General features: G+C 39.9%; 1 protein-coding gene across 4 annotated transcripts in view; it reads left to right on the forward strand.

Annotated features, from left to right (window-relative positions):
* PTPRN2 (protein tyrosine phosphatase receptor type N2) overlaps nt 1-24,733 on the forward strand; it is a 608,667-nt gene that overhangs the window by 544,928 nt on the left and 39,006 nt on the right. For all 4 annotated transcript variants that reach the window (XM_032442979.2, XM_015852813.3, XM_032442980.2 and 1 more), the window contains exons 15-17: nt 4,906-5,053; nt 11,072-11,145; nt 19,417-19,494. In XM_032442979.2, coding sequence (XP_032298870.1) covers nt 4,906-5,053; nt 11,072-11,145; nt 19,417-19,494 — 300 coding nt within the window. The remainder of the gene's footprint in view (nt 1-4,905; nt 5,054-11,071; nt 11,146-19,416; nt 19,495-24,733) is intronic.

Consider the following 24,733-nt stretch of genomic DNA (forward strand, 5'->3'; position numbering starts at 1 on the left):
CTGTAATAGCTGAGACTGATTCTCTCCCATCCAAAATCCTACTGAGGAGCCAGAAAAGCACCATGACATTGCCTGGCCCCTGTTACCTTCTCTACCCCACCACCTCCATGCAGCGATGCAGGACAAGCCAGGACTGTGGGAGGGTTTGATTTCTCCGGAGGCTCTAGCGTGTGCTGTGCCATTCTGGGGCATGGAGGGGAGGCAGGGCAGAAGGGTTGGCAGTTTGATAAGGATGTCTGTGTTGGAGGAACTGATTCCCTTTGGGAGCTGTGTGCCTCAGGGCCATGTAAAACTACTCTTGCTTTTACCCTGATTTGGGCAGCTCACTTTTTTAATAGCCTCCGGGGAGTATGCAGAAGAGGAGCAGAGGCTGAGTGTGAGAATTATCCCAGAGCAACTGAGATTTATGATATAGTACCATTTCTCTTTGCTGGAGAAATGGTACATTAATGTACCTGGCAGTAATGCTGTGCTCACCCATGTTCCTGTTCCCTGAGCAACAACAACAGCTGAGATGCTGTTACATCTGGTTCTTACTTTGATTTTCTCTCTACACATGTGGAAGAAGCAGCAGCAGTCTGAGAGCAGTGGTTCTCACATTGTTAGGTGAAGGGTGTGGGTTGCAGTGGTCACCGTTCATAAGGATTAAGATAATGTCCCATCCACTTCCTCAGCTGACATCTGAGATTGAATTAGAGCTGTCAAGTCTGTCAATTTAAGAGCTGCCCATCTTTTCATTAAAGGAGACATCCTCAGCCAGGAAGAGAGTGCCTAATCAAGTGCCGTATTGGAGTATGTTGTCAAAAATAATTGCTTTTTGTAATAGCTGAGCATCAGCTAATAAAATAGGCATTTTTAGAACGAATAGCTTGTCAGATGCAAACCATAGTGTCTAGTGTCTCTTGGAGAAGGTATTTGGAGATTGACCAATAAAAAAGTTAACTGTGATGTTTGTTAACCTTAATTTAGCGGCAGAGCATGTATTGGATGCCACTTCTTGAGTAAAGGAAAAAGCAAAGGGAAAGAAAGCAGTTTGTGACCATAATGTAGAATCAACCAAGCACTCAGGAAATTTTACCAAATCTGAGCCAGGCCGTCGTACTCTTTGTGTCTGTGTAAAGGCACGTGAGTCTGTCTTGGCATTTGCCACTGGCACAGAATCTCTTGGCTGGAGATTCACTGTCCCTGAGATGTTTTTTTTTTATCCTCTGACTGAAAGCCAATCTTTTTGCTTATGACTGGCACATCTCACACAATAGTGATAGCTGCTTCTGCACCTCCCCCTTTCCATGTACACTGATGAAAGAGGGGTGACGTTGCATCCTTGTTATCCTCAGGAAATGTTTGGTAGCAAGAGTATCTAATCTGTGCATAGAAGAGAAAGTGCAGACTGGGCTGCCACTTGTTGTTGTGGAGGGAAAATTAAGACTTAATGTAAATTAAGGTATGTCAGGTGAGGTGGTTGAGAAGGCTACTTAAAAAAATAGAATGTACTTAGGGTTATGGGACATGTCTTGATGCAGGCATCTTAGTGAGACCAGAGCTCTGCCTTTTGTAGCAGGCTCTGAGGAGCATTGCAATAGCAGTGGTGACAACCTCTATTTATTTTGCCTGCTGCTGTGGGACAGGGAAAATTATGTGTGTGTTTGACGTGTTGGTAATGAATTTCTTTCGTACCAGGCAAATGCTGCAGAACGTCTCATGAAAACATCCTAATTAAGGAGTGGATCTGAGTAGACATACAATCTCTAAAATATCAGAAGTTCCACTCAATTTAATGTACATCCAGCAGCTCCCGTGAGAACATTTCAAAATCACTAAGCTTCTGTTTAGCAAAATGGGGATGAGAGTAGGGGCGCTGAAGGACTGTAAATGAAAGATTGCCTAACTCTGAGGGAATTGTCTGACTTCTGAATGTTTTAAAGCAGGCTTCTTTTCAGCCACTATTTAAACATGCATAAAGCAGATGTTCATACTGAGCAGAGCCTTCCACAGGTCTGCTTATATAGTCCAAGGCCTTTTCAAGACCTGGCAGAAAGGCCCTATGAATCTCATTTGTGTGATGCAGGCACTGAGGTTACATGGAAAGTGATTCTGGTGTAAGTGAAGATTTCAGTGTTTTAACTTGTGCATTCATTTATTTACACTCAGGATTCCTTGAGGAAGGAAGGTAAATGTAGAAAATATTCCTTCTATAGAAGAGACCAGTTGTTTAATAGTTCATGTCCACTGAAAGCAATCAAAATACCTTAGCTACATCATGTTTAACAATTTAAAGCATATTTTTTAACTTCCTTAATAAAACTTAAATTTTGAGGTCATCAAATAGACAAGTTGGAGCCAACAGGAAGCTGCGTGCTCAGGCATTCATGGACCCTTTCCTTCATGGATCCTGTGATATTTGAGCAAAGCTCATTGTTGGCAGAACCATGTATCTGCATAAAGTGTTCCTGAAGTCTGGGTTGACGGGCATGTCAGAATGAAGCAGGTTACAGAACTGGAGCTCAGAATGGGAAGGAGCTGGCGGCTGCCCCGTGCCTGCCTGAGCTCTGCCTGCTGTGTTCAGAACTGCTCTCCTCGAGCAGCAGGCTGCCTCAGTGATATTGTCAGATGTCACTGCTTTTTTTCCCCTTTGCCTCACTGCGATTCTTATGTACCAACTGTTCACTGCATAGGAGAGATTATCTTTTTTTCTGCTCAGTGTCCAGATCCAGGCTCAGATTTACTGGACAAAAAGAGTGGGATGCCCCTGTTTCCCCAGCAGCAGCAGCCATTTGGCAAGGACAATTAGCCGTAATTAGTGATGATAACTAGTGTCAGGACAAGAGGAAATGGTTGCTCTGGGGGATGTTCAGGTTGGATATTAGGAAAAAATTCTTTTCAGAAAGAGTGATGAGGAATTAGAACAGGCTGTCCAGGGAGGTAGTGAAGTCACCATCCCTGGAGGTGTTCAAGAGCCATGGAAATGTGATGCTGAGGGACGTGGTCAGTGGGTGTGGTGGGGATGGTTTGGCATTTGGATTAGATGATGTTAGAGGTGTTTTCCAATGGTTACAATTCTATGATGTATTCTGTGACAAGCGAAGTGCCAGGGATGGGTGATTCCATCCCAGCAGCCTGGGCCAGGCCCATTCTCACTGACCCACTCCCCTCATGGAGCTGCTCATGCCCTCAGCCCCCCATCCTGCAGGCAAAGGCCCCATCTCTTGCCCTGCTTTTCCCCTCATTTTCACTAGGAAGCAATCATGCACTGTGTGTTTTGATTGTATCTAGGCCAATACTATTTTCTGCCTCCTTTAGAGGCCTTTTTTTCTAGCGCAGTATGCTTCCTTAAAGGAACATTTAGCTGGTCTTTCTGGAAACATCACTTCTCAAATTGCATTTCAGTAACAAGCATGATTTATAAATCTCGTGTAAAGATGGACACATGCAACAAACCTTGCACAGAGACATGGCTGTGTGTCAGAAGCAATTTTGTAAGTGAAAAATTGTTCCCATGCCCTCTAAGGTGGGGAGCGTGGTGAGTGACAGCTTTAGCAGAGCTCAGTTTGGCAGAAGATGAGCTTGGAGCTTTTTGCACCTTCTGCTGAGCCTGCTGAGAGGGCAGAACTCCCCTTCCTTAAAGTACGTTTGAAGACTCCTCGGTACAACAGAGGTGCTACATGGAAAAAAAAAATAATTAAGCAATTTTGTAGTTTTGGCGGGGGAGGATTGAGAAGAACGTTTCCTAAACAGGTGTAGATGGGACTGCAGCAGGGCATGGTCCAGCAGGAGCCCCTCAGCCAAACTTGTAAGGGTACTGAGGAGGTTAGTTAACAAATATGAGCTGAATGTGCTGTGTGGTTACTCTGTTGCTCTGAAAGGTAATTTGGATGTGTAAATTGACCTGCAGTACCAGATGGTAGCTTTCTTTATTTTATTGCTGCAAAGAGGGGAGGATGTTCTTCCCAAACATTCCTCCTCCCTCACCTATTCAGAACAGTTTTCAGGTCCATGAGGTGAAGGAGCAGATTATTATTTCATTTTTTGAAAGCCTCTGGATGTGAATTCCCAATCTGGTACTGTACAGAACCTCTGGTCTTATCAGAGCCTCAAAGACTTAAGATATGCACCAATATACTCTGATGGGCCATCATTCCTGGGATAGCAGTTCTATTTTCTTCGAAGGCAATTCCCCTAAAAACTGTTGCTTTTACTGAATAGCAGGTACAAGGCACAGTCCTTAACAGCATATGTTATTAACACCACCCTCTCAGTGCAAAGCTTACTCGATGCCTGTCCATGTGCAGTATGAACTCCTTGTGGCCCAGCACTTAAGTCTGGCACTTTTTAAATTATCAGTAGCTGTGTTGTTTTTGAGTTTGCACATGTGCTTGAACATTAGTTTTAAAAGCCTTCAGTCTGACTGGAAATGTTGTCGTAACGAGTCATTTTATCAATGGGCTCTGATTCCTCTTGTGTTGCCCGGTGAAGTGGGCAGTTGTACTTTTCTAGACTCTGAAGAAGAAATATCTTGTTCCCCAAGCTCCACGCCTGGAGGTTTCAGGCATTTCTTCTCAGTTAGTGTTGGTACATGTTAATGATCTGATTTTGTATAGCACAAATGAGCTTGAAGTAAAGTCACTTCAATAAATGAATTAGCAGTGTATTGTGTCCCAGAGCTTTGGATTCCTACTCTCTGATCTTTCACTCCTGACCATTCTCCCCTCACTTTAGGATAAATGCAGTTCCTGAGCTTTCACTGGAAACAGGTTCCGAGCAAGTACTTATATTTGGAGAAGCTCTTAATCATTACCTCATGTCTTCCTATTCTGCTTACCATCCCGAGATGCATCTTTTTAGCTTAGCTTTGAGGCTTTGAGACCAGATAAGCCAACGCTTAATACAGTGTTCTTTTAATTCCAGTCCTACATGGAAGATCACCTGAAAAACAAGAATCGTCTGGAGAAAGAGTGGGAAGCTCTTTGTGCTTACCAGGCTGAACCCAACGCCACCACTGTTGCACAGCAGGAGGAGAATATACAGAAGAATCGCTCCCAGGCTGTAGTACCATGTATGTATACTTTAATTTCCGTGGCTTCTTTTCTCAATATCCTTTGCACAGTGCTTGGGGAGTTTACAGATGCCAGGCAAGCAGAATACAGAGTGGTGTATATGTACGCTACAGAACTGTAGCTACAAATGTTGTCTGGATCCATGTCCTGTTGTCATTTCAGACCCTGTTTGTCTCTTCATAAGTTGCGTATATGTTACAAAAATGCACAATTATGTCACCAATCACTGCTGCTGCAGCTGTGCTGTCTCATGAAATTCAACAGCCAGAGTGATTTGGAATATACTTTCTGTGGCATCTGTAGCCATTCAACAGAAAGAAGTTTGGCTTGTGTTTGGACAAGTTGCTATCGTGTCCATCCAACAGTAATACCAGCAGTCTGTAATCAGAGCTGGATGATCTGTTTATCTGATACTCAGCCGTACTGAATGAGCCCCTCTAGGCTTCAGTGGATAAGCTTGCAAACTGGCTTCTTCCTCTGCTAGGCTTAGGATGAAAAGAAGGAAAATAAAAAGGGAGCCAGTTTATATTCCTGGAATCTGCTTTTTCTGTAAGCAGCCACTTTTTTGAGTTTGAAATAAAAAGAACATGTATTTTTTTTTATGCAGATGTATTTCTCATGGTTTACATTGGTAATCTGCGACCACACATTTTATTAAGCAACCAATGAAACAAAACTGAAGCTGAGAATATATGCAGAGTCCACAGTAACAAGAATGCTCTCAGTCAGTGTGCCCACAATCCAGCTGGGTAGCTTGGCAAACACATACAGCTACTTTAATTTTTCAAGTGCCCTGAAAACATTAATTTTCCCTATGAGAGCCTCGTGTAAGTACTATTTTTCCTTTAGAAGTGGGGAATTGACAGGTAAGACATTAAGTAAATGTCAGAGCCAGATTTGGAGTGAAGATTTTTTGGAGCTACTTGGTAATTTCACTGAGCCCATCAGTGCCCACATATTTGTTTCAGTGGGATTTGGCTCTCATCTTAATTTAGAGGTTCTTTCTGCAGTACTGAGCTGCTTAGGAGAGGAGCGCTGTAATTTGGCAATACACATTCTTCTGAATAAATACCAGCAGGTCAAAAGTCTGCTAGGACAGTAGCAAGACTTGATTGACTTCATGTGTTTGGGGATCATGTCTGTTGAAAAGTTCTAAAGAAGTAAGGACAAAAGTTAAGAGTGTGATAATTCTGTGCTCTTTTCCATCCCCCCAAAATAGCACTTATGGACATAATCTGAAGTGAAAACTGCTCCATAACATGTATTGATCTGAGTTGATCTTTCTGCTTAAAGCATTCTTGTCAATGTGGACTTGCAGCTGAACTGTCCTAAGCTGTTTTGAGTCTCTGTTCATGAATGAAGCCAAATTGGGTCCTGCCTCAGAGGCAGCGTGGAAGCTGCAGGTGTTGCCAGAAATTGATGCTGGTTGTTCAGCTGATGCAGTAAGCGTGTCTGCATAATATGGTGAGCAATAAGATAGGGACCTTCAGGCCATTCTGGCAGTGAGTCCAGAAGCAATATAGCTGTAGCAGCGCTAAAGAGCAGAGAGTTTTAGCTTAGGTGTCATGCCACACTAGAGAGCTGATCTATTTTCAGAGGTGAGTTGGCAGTTTGTCTCTTTTAATCGTATCATACCACATGGATGAATCAGCCTGTAGTGATCAGCCATGAGTGTACAGCTCTCTGCCCCTCGCTTCTTGCATAGCATGTTGTGTGCCTGTGCTACCCATGTACAGATGCACAGTAGCCACAGTTTATCTGATGATTTAATTAGAAGCCTTTTGGCACATTTAAAAAGCCTTCTTTCTTTTGCAAGAGTAAATAACAATCTATTGCCTTTGTTATGATATGGAAGCTTCTGTTCTGGCTCTGGGTGTGCTTGGAACTTTCCTCTTCAGTTGAATTGCACAGAACTACCTGCTCTCCCTTCCCAAGGTTGTGTGTGTGCTGTGTGCTGGTAAACAGCTGTCATGTTGCATCCTTAGAACTACTTCAGTGGATGGAAAGTGTGGCATTTTGATAAGATGCTGGTTATTGTAGACTCTAAAATTAGGGGTGAGAAAAAAAAGTTTGAGCAGGTCTCTTTTATCTGTTGTTGATACGCTTTTGATACGCTGCTAAGTTGTTATGCTGCATTCAGTGTATTCTCAAAGTAATGCCTTGTTAGCATATCCTTGACCTTTTCATATTCATAATCACCTTGACAAGGTAAATCAGGATTGCCAATTCATGTAATAGATTTCATCTTAGGAAAGCTTCAAAGGAGCTTTCATATTGTGTTGTGTTTACTTTATGTTTTCCTTTCTCAACCGGTCTTAAAATATGAGGATATTATTTTTTACTGGTTACACAACTGGTGCCATTTATAGATGTCACAGTTTTTTCATAACTTACTCTTTTACATATTTTCTCTATATACAACTGAGTGTCAGAATCACCTTGACTCTGCTTTTAGTTAAATGACTGCTTGTTAAAAAAAATTCTAATAAGTGAATTAATTTAGACCTAGGTTAATAAATGGCATCCTTTTTATCCAACCAACAAGCACTGCTATAGCTTAGGGCAGTGGAATACATAGATGGGTATATCTTTTTTAAACATTTGGCAAACGCTTTGGGATAAATGAACTTGATTTCAGTTCAGATCTCAGAAGAGTTCCATGTTGTATAGATAACCTATGGGCAAAATAACTGATTAGTAGATTCAGATTCTTCACAGTCTTCAGACTGCTTTGCTTTTGCTCCTCAGCCATTCCTCATTTTCTTACCCCAATGCAGTTCTGCAAAGTGTTTTTTTATACATTCATGTGTGGGCAGGGAAATAACAGTCTAAATCTATAAGAAAGAAAATGACACTTCTGGCAGAATATGCCATCTTCATTGCTGGGAGATGTGCCCTGCTGTGCAAAGCCTGGATTCATAGAACCCAAGGCTTCTCATATCTGTTGTGTCTGGAATTTCTTGCTGGTTCTATTCCTTCAAAAGTGTCTAACTAGAAGGACACAGAAGACAGAAAGCATTAGCTAAGTTGTGAGTTATACTGCCAAGCTTTCAATCCTCATCTGGAAAACAGCAGAGGTAATGGATTAATCATTAAGTCACAGGGCCACTGTGAGATAAGCAGAAGGTTGTGAGATGGTATGCTATTGTAGTATTGAAGATTGTTGAAATAATTTGGATTTTCTGGGGCCCAACTCAGTTGCTTAAGTATAGGAGTTCAGTGCCATTTGAGATGCCTAAAATAGGCAAGGCAGCCACATCTCACTAGGAGGAATAACAAAGACTCTGTGGGAGACCTGTGCCCTCCTAACCAATAGACTAAGTATCCATATAGTACAAACTCACACATATCTGCTGCATATTTTATCCTTTGTCCTCCATCCTCTACACTTATACTTTATATGTATACAAAACACAACTTGCATTGTATTTCTCCTCAGCTATAGGTTGGTAGTGGACTTCTTGTTTAGGAAGCCTTTCTCTGCCTTACACTTCATCTATGTGTTTTATTTGTCTCAGCTGTGGTTTGGCTGGAGTGATAAAAAATGCAGAGCAGTGCAGCGTTTGGCTGCAGCTATTGTAGACATTTGAAATGATGGCTAGTTGTAGCTTGCCCAGATTGCAACAGCAAGTAACAGTATTTGTCTTCTTTCTCATTCCTTCCCCTCTCCTTTTTTTTTCATTCATCTATCTTGTTTGCTTCTTATATTAATCTAATATTTCTTGTGTTCCTCTCATCCTTCCTTCCTTTGTGCGTTTCTTTTCTTTCTGTATTTCCTCCTTCTCTTGCTCCTCTTTCTTTTGCATCTAACATAATGAATAGGTAGTTTACAAAACAATAAACGCTTGTACATTCAGCATTTTTCCTATTGCTTATTGTCGCTTGTTGATAATGTTGACATTGCTCACTTTTAAAGCGTGCCCATTGCATTTTTCTTTTTCTGCTTGTTTCGGAGGCACTATTATGCTAATTCCTAGAAGCTTTGAGGTGATAACAGGCATAGACAAGCACAATCTGTTCATTGTCAATACGAACACTTGATGCTGCAACTGAAGCACACATGGGTGAAAACTCTTGATATATGCAGAAGACATGTGTCCAACCTCTTTTGCACCCTTTTTATTCTGAGAGCAAGAATGGAATCTCACCACTACCAAAGCATTAACTTATCTCACCCTACAAGGCAGCGGGATAATGATAAGGTACACTAAAGCAGAGGGTAGGGAAAAAATACAGTGTTTTAAATAAAAAAGTACAGATCTGAATCTTGACTTTTTATTGGAGAGCCACGCTGACATCTGTTTGCTAACTACTGATGAATCACTGTCTCCACTCTCCCACATTCATTACTTGAAAATTCCTCGCATACTTTCGTTGGTGATTAGTTCAAATAGTTTTGCTGTCCAATGAATGTGCTTTCTCTTCAGCGCTTACTTGGCCTGTGATATGTGAGGGATCACATCCAGTGCATTTAACCTGTGTGAGTCCTATAGTTTCAGAGCTGTCCTCAGGCACTCTGTGGAAATGCTCACTGTAAAGCTTCCTCTAAGAAATATTGGCTAGTCCCAAGATCTCAGGTGTAACAAGATCATTTTTGTGTTACATATTTTTGGTATAGCAGTGCCAAAGTAAGTCTAGAAGCAAACAATGTAGTTGAGCAAGCTCTCTTTCTCATCTTCTTGTTCCTCATGCTATGTTGAAGGTGCATTTTGTGTGAATAGTAAAGAATGGATCTTCATTTGTTTGACATGCCTTGCACGTATCTAGTCTTATTCCAGGAGAATACTGCTCACATCAGTGTGTTAAATTTTGGTGGTGATCTAGTGACTTTAAGACTTTAATGAAGTCATACAAGCAGACTTGGAAGCCCCCAAAGTAGAGGATTTCCTGGAGGGGCATCTCTTCCACCTCTCTCCGCAAAGCACTATGCAGGGTAGCTTTGCTGAGAAGTGTAAACTGTACAGGTTATGTATCAGATACAAGTTGTTTGAGATTCATATGTAAAGATTTAGACATCTCTGGCATAAATTATCTGCATGTGGTCTGGTCTATTGGAAAGAAACGGGCGCTTTTTGAGAGCAATTTGTCTCGCCTGTTTGAGACAGCTAAATCAGGATGAGATGATTCATGACCCAGAAACTTTTTTTTTTTTCTCTTAACGAAAAGTGAGTCTCGATGACTGGAACAGATGCAGACATCTGCACCGTCGCTTTCTAAATACAGACAAATAAACTCCATCTATTATGTACATTCTGAAATTCTAAACGAAGAGATCTGGCATTTCAGATGTACCTGCTGTAAGCATATTTGAGCTAGAGCCATTAAAAATACCAATTAAAAGAATCATGACAATAGACGACTCCATGAATAAGTCTCCTATGACCAGAGCTGCTGTATTCTTTACCAACGAAGTCTGAACTGGCTCCATGGCCAGCAGTGCAGCAACATCTGTGTGTGCTCCACTCATACATTTAGTTGTAGTTGTTCTGTGTTTTATCTCTCCTAGGAGCATCGCCAAGTCATATTGTTTCCTCACATCACTGGCATAGCACCACACAGCAGTGGTGTTTGATCAGGACAGATTAACTTTCTGTCCAGCTCCAAATTGTGCTTCGGTGTTCCTGCTGTTCATTTTATAGAGAAGCCAGATGGACCAAGTCCATCAGCTTGCTTCTCCCATGACCCTGCAAACACAGGACTGTTTTCTATAATACTTTTTTTTTTTTTCCTAGTGATTTTCCTACTTTAAATCTCATACTCCCTGAGCAGCACCATATTGTGGTGCACACATATTGATACTCAGCCCCCGAGATATCTCAGAGCTTCATTCCTGAGCCAGGCTGTGACTGTGTGGTTGTATCAAAATTACTCTGTGTTAGGAGTCAGAAGGAAGTATCCTGTCTGCTGTTTACCCTGTTTGTCTGTCTTTGATTAATCTGACTTTGAATTTCAGTTTTCTTTATGGTGGACAGGATACTTGTATTGAAACTTTCATCTCTTTATGTTTGCCTTTGCAGATGATCACTCCAGGATATGTCTGAAAGCTGAAAATAGCCACGACAATTCAGACTACATCAATGCTAGCCCAATTGTAAGTACAGCAGCTTATGAGAAATAATCCAAGTAATCTTTCCCTGCATTTCCATGCTATTTAAAATACACTGCCTTGGAGTACCTCACTGCCACACAATACTGATGTCTCAGGGTGTCCTTTGAAAATGAAGAGAAAGAAATCTCCTACATTTGCATTCAATTCTCTTGTGGATTATGTATCAGAACAACAGAGTCACTATGCAGTTGTTCCTCTATCCCAATGTCAGTTTTCTTTACTTGATATTAGCAATGTACTGATCATAAAAATCAGTGATACGCCTTTTGCTTTGCTGTCCTTCTCTAAGGAGGCAAAGGTTGGTTGGCAGGCTATAAGAAAGAAAGAGATAGACTTGAGCAGGGTCTGTTGTGGGAGGACAAGGGGAAATGGTTTCAAACTAAAAGAGGGGTAGTTTTGCGTGGATATAATTCAAAAGGCTTTTTAAGATGGGGGTGGTGAAGCACTGGCACTGGTTGCCCCATCCATGGAGACATTCAAGGTCAGGCTGGACAGAGCTCTGAGTACCTGATGGAGCTGTCGGTGTCCCTGTTTGTTGCAAGGGGGTTGAACTCGATGACCTTTAAAGGTCACTTCCAACTCATTCAATTCTGTGAACTATGATTCATTCATTTTAAGCTTGTCTGACTGACTGATGTCAGAAGAGGAATGGTTTCTTTAGGTGCAGACCACCAACCTTCCCAAGGTTCTGATTTTTTGGAGCAAGAAGTGACATTTCCTTTTCCCTTACTTCATCTGTTGCATTCCTAGTACATAGCTGTGTGTTTCTTTAGCTCCCCTGGCTCTTTGGGGGGCTTGCTGTTTTGAAAGCAATAGCAAGTTCCCTTATCTCTTTATGTTCATTCAAACCGCAAATTATGTCTACCTAGCTGTTGCCTCCAGGTACTTCAGCACAGCCCAGCTGCCCTTTCTTGTCCTACTCACACTGAGTATGGATCCTTGCTTGTCTGTGAAAGGTGATAGGGAGAAAAGCTCTCTATTTTTAGACACAAAGCAGGTTTGATGGAGCCAGTAGCGCTGCTCTATCCTAGCTTCTCAATGGAAGTGTAAGGATGCCATTTGAAGGGGAAGAAAGGAGCTGTCTCTTTTGACCTCTGTGAAACTACTACGATGCATGTGGTTTTTAATCACATTACTGGAAAAAGTTATTAGAGTGAAACTTTATGATAAAGAATTTAGGATGGAGTGGGCTACGTGTGCCATTACTGTCTCATTTTCCTGGGGAGTATCACTCCCTCAGTTAAATCAATTCATGTGGGCAGGGCAACTGGCAATTTGCAACAGCGTGAGATTACAGGCTGTTTCCTTCCAATGTTGTTGATGATACTTTCCCCCAAAAAAAGAAGATGAGGGGAGGAGCTGGGAAACATCAAAACTGTTCTCTTCTTCATATTATTTATTCTGATTGAAGTTCAAAAGCCTCATTTCATTGAATATATACAAATGTTTAATTCAAAGAGTTAAAATACAAAGAATGCAGCAGACATACTCGGGAAACTTTTGTCTTTGGCTGAAGATAGACAAGAGCAAATGCAGTCTTCAGGGATTGCCAGCTGCCATTTCAGAGGACAGAGGTAAGATGTGAATGGATTGAAGCTGTTTTGAGGCTATCTTCAAGCACTTGTAGACCAAGCTTTAGCTGGCCCCATGATCAGGTGATCATCAAAGTAACTTGGAGCTCCAGGAAATTTGTATCCCACTTATAAAACCATAGGCTCAAGTCCAGGGCTTCAGTGCTCTTTTTGCCTGTTTTTATAGCACATTGGATGAGCTCCGTTTGCCCAAGTTTTGATGTGATAGCAGAAGCTGAGAGGTTTAGAAGCACATGCAGGGGTGCAGGGTGTTTACAGGGACTGAGATACTGTTTTTTTTTCCTTTAAGTGCATGGTGCTAATTTGTATTACTACAAGAAATGGAACTGCAACTTTGCAATATATGGTTCTAAGACAGATTCAGAGCTGGCAGCAGCACAGATGCTGTATTTTTGCTGAACAAAAGACTACGGACTTCTGCAAGTTGCCTGCAAGCCTGTGTTGGCACAGTCTAACTGGTTTTGGTACGCAGCTTTGCTTGGTTGAGGGGTAAAATCTGAAATGCATTTATATACCTGTTGCAATTGCATTTCTGGATTTTAGTATAGATTAACTGCATTGATGAGCCAAGTATTAGATCAAGTAGTTCCAGGAATGGAGAAGCCAAGATATTCCACTGACATAACTGGCAAGATATTTACTTTGTCTGGATGCACCACGCTACTGCAGGGAGAGGGTCTCCACTGACACAGCATTAACTTTTCTGGTTTTACAAGGGGTTCTATTCTGGTCTCTCTATCCAGCACTCAAGGATATCTTCTACAAGTTTAGAAGAGATATTCTTTTATACAGTTTTATCAGACTTGAGAGTTTTGTCCAATAAAAGAAGTCACACGATGAAATGAATTTCTTCAGGCTGTCTCCCTGTCTCTTACAGTGGTATTTATGTGCACAGAGATGTGTAAGTACGCAAGTGTTTGTCTGGGTGTGGACAAGCACCCATGATCTTTCATAGCCATAGAAAACTGCCAACAGAAACAGTTAAGGGTAGGGATCCTGCAGTGTGCATGCATTTGCGTAGACAACCTGTTAGCCCAAGGAAAGAGATGCTCCAGATGGTTTTGTGCGTTTGTTTAGCTAACTCAATAGTCATGCTGTTTTGAAAACAGTACTTAAAATGTGTGTTTCCTAAAGGTTGGTGGGAAGAAATCACTAGTTTATAAGCCCGTGGTTTAGAAAGATTCCCTGGAAACTGCTTTATTTCAGGAGGAATGAGATATCCTAAGGTTACAGTAAATTTCTTGTCAACCTGGAATTGCTTCTGTATAGTGAGGTAGAATATAGAAGTGATGGGGACCTTCAGTGCTCCTCATCACCTCAGAAGCCTACCAAAATGTTCTGTCAGGCCCTTGATCCTGTAGTATTTTCTGCACTGTGAGCAGGTCACACTTGCTATTACTACTACTGTTTGTTTGAGATATTTTCTCTTAGTGGATTTGGAGTAAAAACAAGTCTACTTTTATTCATACTCCAAATGTTCTGCTGTTTCTTTCCTCCAGAACATTGCCTTTCTACTTAAATAACATCAGTAATTACCATGTCAATACTGTGATGTTACTGGTATACTCGTACCTCCCAACGCTTGGGTTGGGAGAGCATCGTGAACTGCAAGATGGGTGCTAATAGCAGAGGCTCTACACTGCAAGAGAATTTCTCCTCCCAGTGTTTGTGAGCTGTCTGACAGAGGAAAAGTGCAGAATAAAGTCATTATATTTGAGCTTTGGGCAGGGAGACTTCCAGTCATGTACATGTTGCTGGGTATCTCCAGCTTCTGGGTCAGTGGTTCAGCCTCCAGCTGGGGATCACTCAACCTTACCTTAAGTCTAAATGAGTGCAACAGAACACAGTAAAAAAATCTTGTTTGCTAGACAATGAGCTGGCCACCTGCCCACATCTTCCTTCCTTTTAAAAAGTGCTGCCCCCTCAAGAGGAGCTTTCCCTTTAGCAGGATGTGAAAACTGGGGTTAGATTGATGGCCTCAGTATACCTGGAAGAAGGTGAGGAGAACCAGCGGGGATTTAGTCCTGTTTTTTTCTGTAGCCATTTAATTTCCACATAGTGCCAGGCCAGGAAAAATGAATCCTTGGGAGAATTTGCAGGGTAAAAGTGGGGAAGAAATCTGTTTCCCTCCTCTCTGGAACAAAATAAAGTGCTATGATAATAACTCTGCTATTGGCTGCCGAATGAAAGGCTTGCAATTACAGCACAAGGAGACCCTGACTGTGCAGAATAAAACTGTGATAATTACATCTGTCATATTTGTACTTAGTCCTCATTAAATTTCGGGAAAATCATCCAGTGGTAAATAATGTGCAATCTTTGCTTTTAAATCAGAGGTCATGAAAGTAAATGGGAATTCTGTTTTTCCTCATAGGGTGTCTGGGAGAGAAAAAAATCCCATCAACTACATTTAAAAACTCAGTTTGCTTATTACTGAAGACACCAGACTGAGGAATGTCATTAACGTGACAGTTTGTTCAAACACAGCATACAAATTTCATCACCAAGAATAGGCTCTGAAATTCATAATGGCATTCACAGCCAGATTTACTTCTTTCATTCCATTAGGGGTTTTAAAAGAGGGATGGAAAATTTGTTTTAAATTTTAATCCAAACATGAAGGTGAGGCCTAGTCTACCTTCTTTTGTTTTATGCTGAAGTTTAAGTGATTGCAAAGTTCAAAAGCATTTGCTGGATTCACTTTGTTGTTTGTTTTTCCCTTTTATAGACTATTTATGCCTCACAGGGTGCTGTAAATAGATGAAGAGACATACATTATTTGGACAATATAAGCTCATTGAATGTGAAACTATCCAGTACCTCAAATTCATTCAATTTTTTAAGGCATTAATCAAAGTTCAACTTTCTTTCCATCATATTTAGTCTCCACTGAATCTCATTCTGATCTTATATGATATAGAAATATTTCAGCTTAGATTTAGGTCAAGGTGAATATGGTGTGGCTGAGAGCACATCACACCCAGCATTTTAGTGTGCGGAAATTAAGGATCTGAGAATCTGAGGTAGAAGGTACAGGGCAGGAATGAATCAATGTATGATGTACATGAGAGTTTAAAATGGCCATCAATGCCTGTTAACAGCTTTGCTTTTACTTCAGTTTCCAGTTTTATGAAGACTGCTTCACATGGATCTATATGTACTGCTGTTGAACACAATAGGTTTGAGGATTTTCTCCCAGTATGTATTGATATTGTTGTACTTCATCAGCATTATCAGTGAAATCATGCAGCCGTAGGATTTCTAACTCACAAAAATACAGAATTCTTCAGAGAAATGGAACAACTGGATAGTGGAGCCCTTGTATGAAAAGTGAAATAAGTTGTTTTTAGTCACTAGTAAAGTCAGTTTACATTTTCTACTCTGAGGTACAGTAAACCAACTTTAATAAGAAAGAAACAAATTACTGTGGCAAAGCATCGATATGCCACTAATGTGTCTAATAGTTAGGGACTGCTTCCTGTGGCACTTGTCTTCTAGCAATAAACATGAATGCTGATCCTGTTTGCTTTTGGTAGTGACCGAAAGACCGCAGTTAATATGGCCCGTTATAGTATTTGTTCCTTGATTCCTTTTTTCCTTAATACAGTGACATGGAATCCCATGCTGAAACGTTATCACCAGATTTGCCTCTGTAGTATTACATCAGAAAATGTGATTTCTACCACGGCATAACTGTTGTAATAATTGCACCTTTTTTTCTTTTGAAAAAAGGCTGTTCCACCAATTTTGATGCAAGTCATGCGAATGTTGTGCTTTGATGGGAACATAAAGGGAAAAATCTTGCTTTTTTTGAACCATTACTGTTCAAATGATTTGTGAAGGCTTTTCCTAAGTAAAATACTAGCAAGCAATTGATTTTCACTTTCATAATACTTGATAGTATGAAGCTTTCTGTTCCCTATTCTTGAATACAATTTCTGCTTTATTTTGTGATGTGAGAAATCTGAGGGATCCTTGCCTGAAAAAAGGCCTTTTACTTGATCTTTGGTTAGTTAATTTAAAACCTGTTGCTTCCTATTATTTCTCTATTCAAATTTCTGTTAACTTTGATATATTAAGATGCCCTTGGTGACCCTGAGACAATTAAAAAGACCACAACAAAAACATTGAAGAACTGTCCCTTATAGTCACCTAGTCACATTAAAACCGAATGACCAGAATAGTGATTGGTTGCATTTGGCTCAAAATATGTGGCCTTAGGAGTCCATAAAATAGAAAATTGATGAAACCAGGAATTTAATTTAATTAGTTTAATCTTTCCTTTCATTTTTATTCAGTTAAAGATCATTTAATAGTGTGATGGGGCTTTTTGCTGTCTTCTATTTGCTCCAAGCAAGAAGAGTTTCTGCTCATAATTGTTTTCTGCGCAACACAATGTGCTTGGAATGTAATAATTGTAATTGTCTTTTGAATTATTGCTAAACTGCTGATACACTTCACTACTCTGTGCTTATTGTAATGTTTGCTGTGTTCCAACAGCACCTTTGTGAGAGAGGTTGATTTATGCTGAAATGCCACGATTGTCCTATTTCTGAGTTAACCAGCTGAATGTTGACAAGTATTTCCTCCATGACAGCACTATTTGCATCATCCTTGTTTTCTTCTGCCTTTGTTTTCTGGCATGTCTACGTACTAATGAGTTTGCTTTAAGGACAAATTAAACTATTATCTTTATAAAGTTTCATGTGTTCACCATTGCTTATATTTCCAAGTCGGGCTCTTGAACCCACAAGTAGACAGGCAGCATCATCTTCAAGTGCATGCAAGCAGCTCTCAGGAGTTTCCATGGGGAGTAGTACATCCTTGTTGGTGCAGGTTAATTTTTCTAAGCTAAGATTTTAGTTATGCAGTAGGAAAACATTTAAGTACATGATTAAGTCCTATGGATCTCTGTGGGATTCAAAACAAAACAAAACAAATTATTTAGCTGTAGAGTTACCATTACATAGAATGGCTTGGGTTGGGAGGGACCTCAAGGATCATCAAGCTCCAATGCCCTCGCTGCAGGCAGGGTTGCCAGCTTCCACATTTAATACAAGACCAGGCTGCCCATAGAGAGAAATAACCTTTAGGCCTGCCTCTGCTTAATCACATCCGTTGCTGTTTTCAGTGTTCAATTCAGGGTCTCAAATGTAACAGAAAGCAAAGCACACAAAAAAGTACCCAGTTTGAAATGGTTTGTAAGTTTCTTCTACTAATACTGCTTTCTGAAGAAAGTTATTTTCCACCAATCTCAAAATACCCAGTAGTAAATGTCCTGCTATCAAAATTGCTTTTGTCAAGAGGCAAGGCTGAATTTGTCTCAGCAATTGCTTGTTGTGAAGAGCTGTTTGCTGATCAGAGAAGCATCTCGGTGAAGCTCAGAATAAAATGATGGTATTATAGACACTCTGGTCAAGGTTTCTGATAACCATGGGTGGTGAATTAGAAGTAAGCTTTTGTTCAGTGGCTTCGTTTTACCTGTGTTGTGTTGTCATGGAGAATTTTAATATCAAGTCTGGTTTAATTATACATCAGAAAATTAGAAGCATTAAAGGATTCTCTTCTTTTTTGCAACATTCATCATATTGTTGTTCTGTTAGAATAACTTACATCTGTTCTTTTATGGTTCTTCCCTCTTTTATGTTGCATATAATTATGAGGTGCCTTCTTTTATGCTGACATGTACCATCACTGAACATTTTGATAGGCTATGAATAAATTCAGGAGATGCCTGTTAATGCAAATGTGACTCACATTCATTCTTATTCAGATCTTTACTTATAGAACAGAATCATGCATTGAGACAAATTTTGCCTTCAGCTACATGGGTATAAGTTAACTCTTTGCCATTTTCAGTGTCTTTTTTCTTTATGTTCAAAGTTTTGTCTTGCCTAGTTCAGAGTCGGAATGAGTTTGCTTGTTTTGTATTCCCATCAGCAGATCTTCTTTTTCAGAAGAATGGTTCCTGTGATTTAGAAGTAAAAAAAACCACCACCCATCAGTTAGAAAACATTCATTGTAACACACTAATCCTATTTACTCTTCACGGCTTTGTTTCTTAGATTCTTTATTTTTTCTGCTCAGTGAATTTTCTGCTCCTTGAATTAAATGTTATAATTAAGGTCTTTAGGCAGATCTTCTTCTGTTGAGGGCAAATCCATGCATTTAGACAGCTCATCTAACCAGAAAAAGCCAGAAACTGAATTTGTTCCCCATTTTTGCTTTTTTTTGAGTTACACGAGCCCTTGACTGACATAGTGGAAATGAAGAACATTTTTAGATGTTTGGAGAGTTCTTAACACTCAGTGTAGAAAAATGTTTCAGATGGCTTCTAGGTTGCTATGAAACCACAGCACTGATCTCAAATAAATGCCTTTGACAGCCACCATAAAATGATCTTATTCTGCGTATTGAAGACCTAGGACATTGCTCATCAGGCGTGCTGATATTCATGTGGTAGCATCAGTCTTTCATGGAAAAAGGTCTCCTCTGGGCATATAAATAGAAATAAAATTCTTTGCTTGCCAGTGAAGGATGGAGTGACATAGCAGGCCTTTAGGAAGACCCTTGTTAGTGCCCCAGCATATTTCCTGTCTGTAACACAGCAAGGGATTTTCCTTCAACTAAATCCAGTCTGTATTCTCTTTCCTTATTTCAGATGGACCACGACCCCCGAAACCCAGCATTTATTGCCACCCAGGGCCCTCTCCCTGCTACTGTTGCTGACTTCTGGCAGGTAAGTTAAGCACCTCTTTGAAAGCTGATTTCATATTGCAAGTCAAATGTTTTCTTGCATTCTCGAAATGCAGGGAGTGTAAAATCTGTTGTGCTTGAGTTACAATAGTTGCAAAAACCATAGCTGAAATAACTCCTTCAAATCTAGTGTGTGGATATTAAAACCATTTATGAATGTGAGAATCCCTTCTAAGGAAGAGTTGATCTAGAAACGATATGGAAAAACATATCACTAAACTGTTGTCAAGGATTGAGTGACTTTCAGAGTTCTTGACCTTCTTAAGGGCATAGTTACAATTCAGTCTCATTCTCCAGATCAAAAAGGACCCAGCACACTGTGTTGTGAATTTTTGCACCAAAATCTATTTCTTGCAAACCCCAGTTCTCCAAAATGCTCAAGTGCTTGTGTATTTGCCCTACCACAGGTAGCTGAATGCTGAGTTAATATCCTGCTACATGAAGTAAAATAGGTCCATACCTTTTCTGCTGGACTATAAACAGTAGTTACCAGTGTACAAATAGGAGTTACTTTGCATGTAGCATTTTCAAGTGCTTGCGCAGCTCTCCGCTGCGGGCATACACATATGGCCAGGCTAAGTGCCTCCATTACATGCTGTATGTACTCCTTTGAAAGCACAGAAGTTTGCATGAAAGTTTATGGAAGCTGATGAAGGAGAAAGTCTTAAACTGATCTGGGCTTATTATCAACACGAGCATATTTTTTTATTTTATATTGCTTCGAAGAGAAATGAAGTATGTATTTCAGAAAAGCTGTTGTGGTTTAGGAGCTTCCATTGAGTTGAAATCACCTTCTTTCTTTGTCCGCACCAATAGGTCTATGATTATAAGTATCAATGGGACCCTACTAAAGAGAATGCTATATGCTTTTCATAGCACAGTTCCCTACTGTTTCTCAAATAGAAGAGCAATCAGGAAGTTTTCAGAACATTTGTTTGACTTGGAGTGTCTGGATATTTAAATGCTCAACCTGAGATATTTTGGGCCTTGTTTTTAGAAGTGCAGAACAAATGCATTCTGCTTGAAGTGAGTTGAGCTGCTGTTCTGGATTAAATTTTCAAGTAAATTGTGATTTTTGCCTTCAGTGTTTGGTAATTAGGAACAGTTGAGAAGGCTGATATTTTTTTCTTTAGTGAGAGCATTCCTTGTATCAGGCATCCTACCTGATAATGAGCATCTTAAGTAAAGAAACAAAATCAAATACCATGTTAGCTATTCTGCAGACCTATTTTAAGATCTCTTGCAATTGCATTTTTCTTTCACATTTGTATATTTATATTTTGTATATTTTTACCTGTTGCTTTGTTTTTACTATTGAGAAACATGATGTCCTCAATTTTAAAGGAGATGTTCAAAGAACAATTTGTATAAAAGCATTGCAGCTGACACAGAAATCAGAATTAATCATATCAATGTTGTGTAAAGGAGATATTTTGTAAGTCACATTCTAGTTTGTCCCAAGCTTTATTACCTGGCCCAAGCTATTAACCAGGTGTGATAAACAAACTAGGAGAGACTAACCCCTTGCATAGTGTTGTAGCCATAGCCGCTGAAGTGCAATAAGTCCATTGCAAAAGTAAAAAGCCATTGCTTGAACTTCCTGTCCTTCATGTCCAGAAGCAGGAGCTGAGATTGCATTCATTTTTCACCTAACAGTAGCTATATTAAGTAAAGTAAGGGAAACTTGCCATGGAGAACAGAGTGTTAACTCCTTGCAGGGCATAATCCTTTCATGTTTACTTGAATACGGTTTTCTGTAGTTTATTCAGATGGTGGTGCTGCCACCAGGGATTGTTTAAAGGTTCAATTATTCATTTCTGTTACATCTTCTCAGTGGTTCTCCTCCCTCTCCCTCCTCCACTCAAGTCAGCTGATGCCAAGCTGAGCTGCTTTTTCACTTTCTGCATGCTCAGTGGAGCAGTTTTAACCACACATAACCAACTGATGGTTATGACAGTGACCAGTTCCACAGTAGAGAGACCAGGGATCATTCACCTTCTCCTTGTCTAAATGCACAACGCCATGCTTTACCAATTCCAACAGAGAATCTTGAAGCTTGGCATTGCTTTCATTGCCAGTATTTACTTCATCTATTGCTTCCTCTTTTTGCAGACAGAGGCTAAAATCCTATTTGCACAGTGAGAACCAGCCACTCCACTTTTCCTTGGCTGTCAGGCTACCCCAGCAAGAAGCCAGTGTAATTGTTTCCACTCCTTTAAGCAGTTCAAGCTGCTTTCAGGAAAACACTTGTCTACAAATATTTGTTTAACTTGAAATTGTATAACAATTTCTTGGCATTTACAGCACAACTAATATCCATCATGAAACCCAGACTGCTCCTGACCTGTCTTAATTAGGTTCAATGCTTAATTCCAGACACTCAGTTTCTAAACTTAGTTTCTCTTAAACCTGGATTGAATTCTTCTACCAGTCAGGCATTGTACTTGTTTTGTGGATTTTACATTAGACCAACATTCTGGTGGTCTGATGGACCAAAAGCATGTTGGCAGAGGGATGAAGTTGTAGATACTGCTGAATCTCAGGAATCTAAGGAACCCAGTTCCTTAGCTCCAACACTGATCTGCAGTGCTTGCTCTTGTGCATCTCTGTGTTTTCTGTGTTATCATGTGGTCACTCACATTCATTATCTCTGTTTAATACCAAATTGATTATATAGTTTTGGATAACTATTACTGGTTCTATTGTCAGGCCTTCTAAAACCAGGTACGTTGATCCTGTGCCCAGTATTTTCATGCAAGTGCTGTTAGACACACAGTGGTCAAACTCCTATTTACTCTTTTCACACTGACCAGATCTGAACAGGGATCATGGTCAGTTCAGTGTCTTCTCTTTCCCAGTGTATGCAAAGATTTATTTAATTTATTCAGTTTTTATTAATCACTGATGTGGCTTTATCCAAGCTTATCTTGTTTAGCACTGATGAGCAGATCCAGGCCTAGTACCCTATGAGGCTGAAAGGCGACTAGTTTCCATCTTCTCACTATTTTTTTTTAATATTATTTTTTGTAAGATGAGAAAGAAGAGCAAGTATTGTTCTTCAGTACCATCTCACTTGGGCCACTAGAGCTGCTGATTAGATGTAGCACTTTCTGTACGTGTTTCTGTTCATTTGGATTTTAATGTCAAGCAGAGAGAGATTTGCTTACTGGAAGTTTTTCTTTCAGAGAAGCAGTCTTTAAGCTGTAGATACCCCACACACCCATATGTGGGTTATTTTCAAATATTTTTCAAATCAACTTCAGGTCATAAAAAGAATAATGCTAAAAAAAATGTCTTACTGTGGCTTTTCTGATGATGCAAATCCACTTCCAGGCATCAGACTTCCCTCCAGTCTACTTCTCCAGCTCCTTATATCCTTACCATAACTCCTGTCAGCCAGCAAGCCCCAAGTTAGTTCCAGCTTCCCTGGTTTACCTTTTTCTTTGAAAACTTTCTAGCCTGCAGCAGATGTGTTGTCAGTCACCTCATTGATCTGTTTTGCCACAGGGCTTCCTAATCTGTCTGGATTCCCTGTGTTTGCAGCTCAAGCAGAGATTTCATCTCTGCCTGCATGTCATCTCTTAGACTGTTCTGGAAATTTTCCAGCCACTACTTAATTAATTTTGAAAAGCCTCCAGCTGATTTAGGCCTTCTTTTAATTTCATCTGGTCTTGTTTTCATCTCTTTTTACCAATTACTATTTCTGAGATATACCTCATTCATTGATTCTGTTTTGCTTCAGTGGGAATTCCACCTCACAATTCCCTTTCTTGAAGACTGGATGACTCTTCTCACACGGTTTTAATCCATTTTTACCTGAGTGCTTAAGCAATTTGCCAGGTCTGTGTGTTTTTTTCCTCTCAGCTGGAAAGAGAATTCATCATCAGGACAGGGCATTGCTTTTGACACAGTTCCATTTTATTTACAAAGGAAGTACAGAATTTTATTTTTTTGAACAGAAATAAACAGAGGCAGAATCAAATAACAGGTAATAAATTCTTTTTTTCCCAAACCTCATCCACCAAGTGTTTTGCCCCCAACCTTTCTTACAGCTTTTCTTCTACCAGGATCACAGTGCTATTTTGTCGGCTGTGCTGATGCTTTCTTTATTCCTTTTACATGTTTTTGCATCTTATCTTGATTAATCATCTTGCCTTTATTAGTGCCTCTCTCTCTCTACATTAAGCATATCAGTTTCAGGAAAAACTCATGGGTCTATATGCTTCATGTTTCATTTGTTTTTGATGATAACTTCTGTAATTTCACTTATCAAGCTACTTAAAAGAGTTTGCTTGTTTCTTGCATTTATCTTGAATGGAAGGTGATGATTTTGTCCAGCAGCTTCAGTGAGATTTCACTCAGCTCTTTCACGTAGCACTATTAAAATTCAACATCTCTTTGAACATAATTCAAAAGAAAGAGGATGTAGAACATTTCTGATCTATAACAAGTTTTCGCAGCAGGAGTTCCATGTTGTGAATAATTCTGGAGGCATAAAATTTTATTATTTTCCGTATGTGCTGGGTTATAATTCCATGAAGTATTTGACATGAAGTACATGCCTTAACTTTTAAGGTATTCTAAGACCAGGGATAATATGCAATAAACTGTCCTAGGAGTTTGGATATTTCAAGCTGACTGGAAAAAAAAAATGTGCTTAATTACACCAGTTCTATAAATTGCATGTCTGCTAAAGTTCATTGCCTCCAAAAGGAGATTGCTGTAGGAGGCAATAATCTTTTCTATTCTGGAAAATACAGTCTTATTCTCCTTTTAGAATTGTTAGTATCCCACAATGTGCCTCACTGTGTCTCCTTTTTGGAGAAGGGCATTTCTTTTTAATTCTGTTTTACTGTAGTAGGTGAAATAGTGAGAGGAATGAGGCAGTCTCTGCCAAACTGCCTACTGTATACCTCTTTGTTTCCTTGCAAAGTCAAATCAGATACAATACTTATTTACATAAGTATTTACATAAGTATTTGCTGTCTTTTTGCGATTTCCCATATCCATGACCATATCCATGGCCAATATAATCAGCAAAGTATATGAACACCATATACCTCTGGGAAAGGAATAGAGAAATATGACTTCCTTAATTTTGCAGAGAAGCAATAAAGTTAAAAGCACCTACAATGGTAAGCCATGAAATTGAATAAAGTCAGCACTTGTAGTCTGGCCCAGGAAATTCCCAGTCTTTTACCTGAAGAGGTGCATAGCTCAGG

The sequence above is a fragment of the Coturnix japonica genome, chromosome 2 (genome assembly GCF_054131305.1).
Source record: "Coturnix japonica strain WE chromosome 2, WE-NBRP24, whole genome shotgun sequence".
In the NCBI taxonomy this organism is placed as follows: domain Eukaryota; kingdom Metazoa; phylum Chordata; class Aves; order Galliformes; family Phasianidae; genus Coturnix; species Coturnix japonica.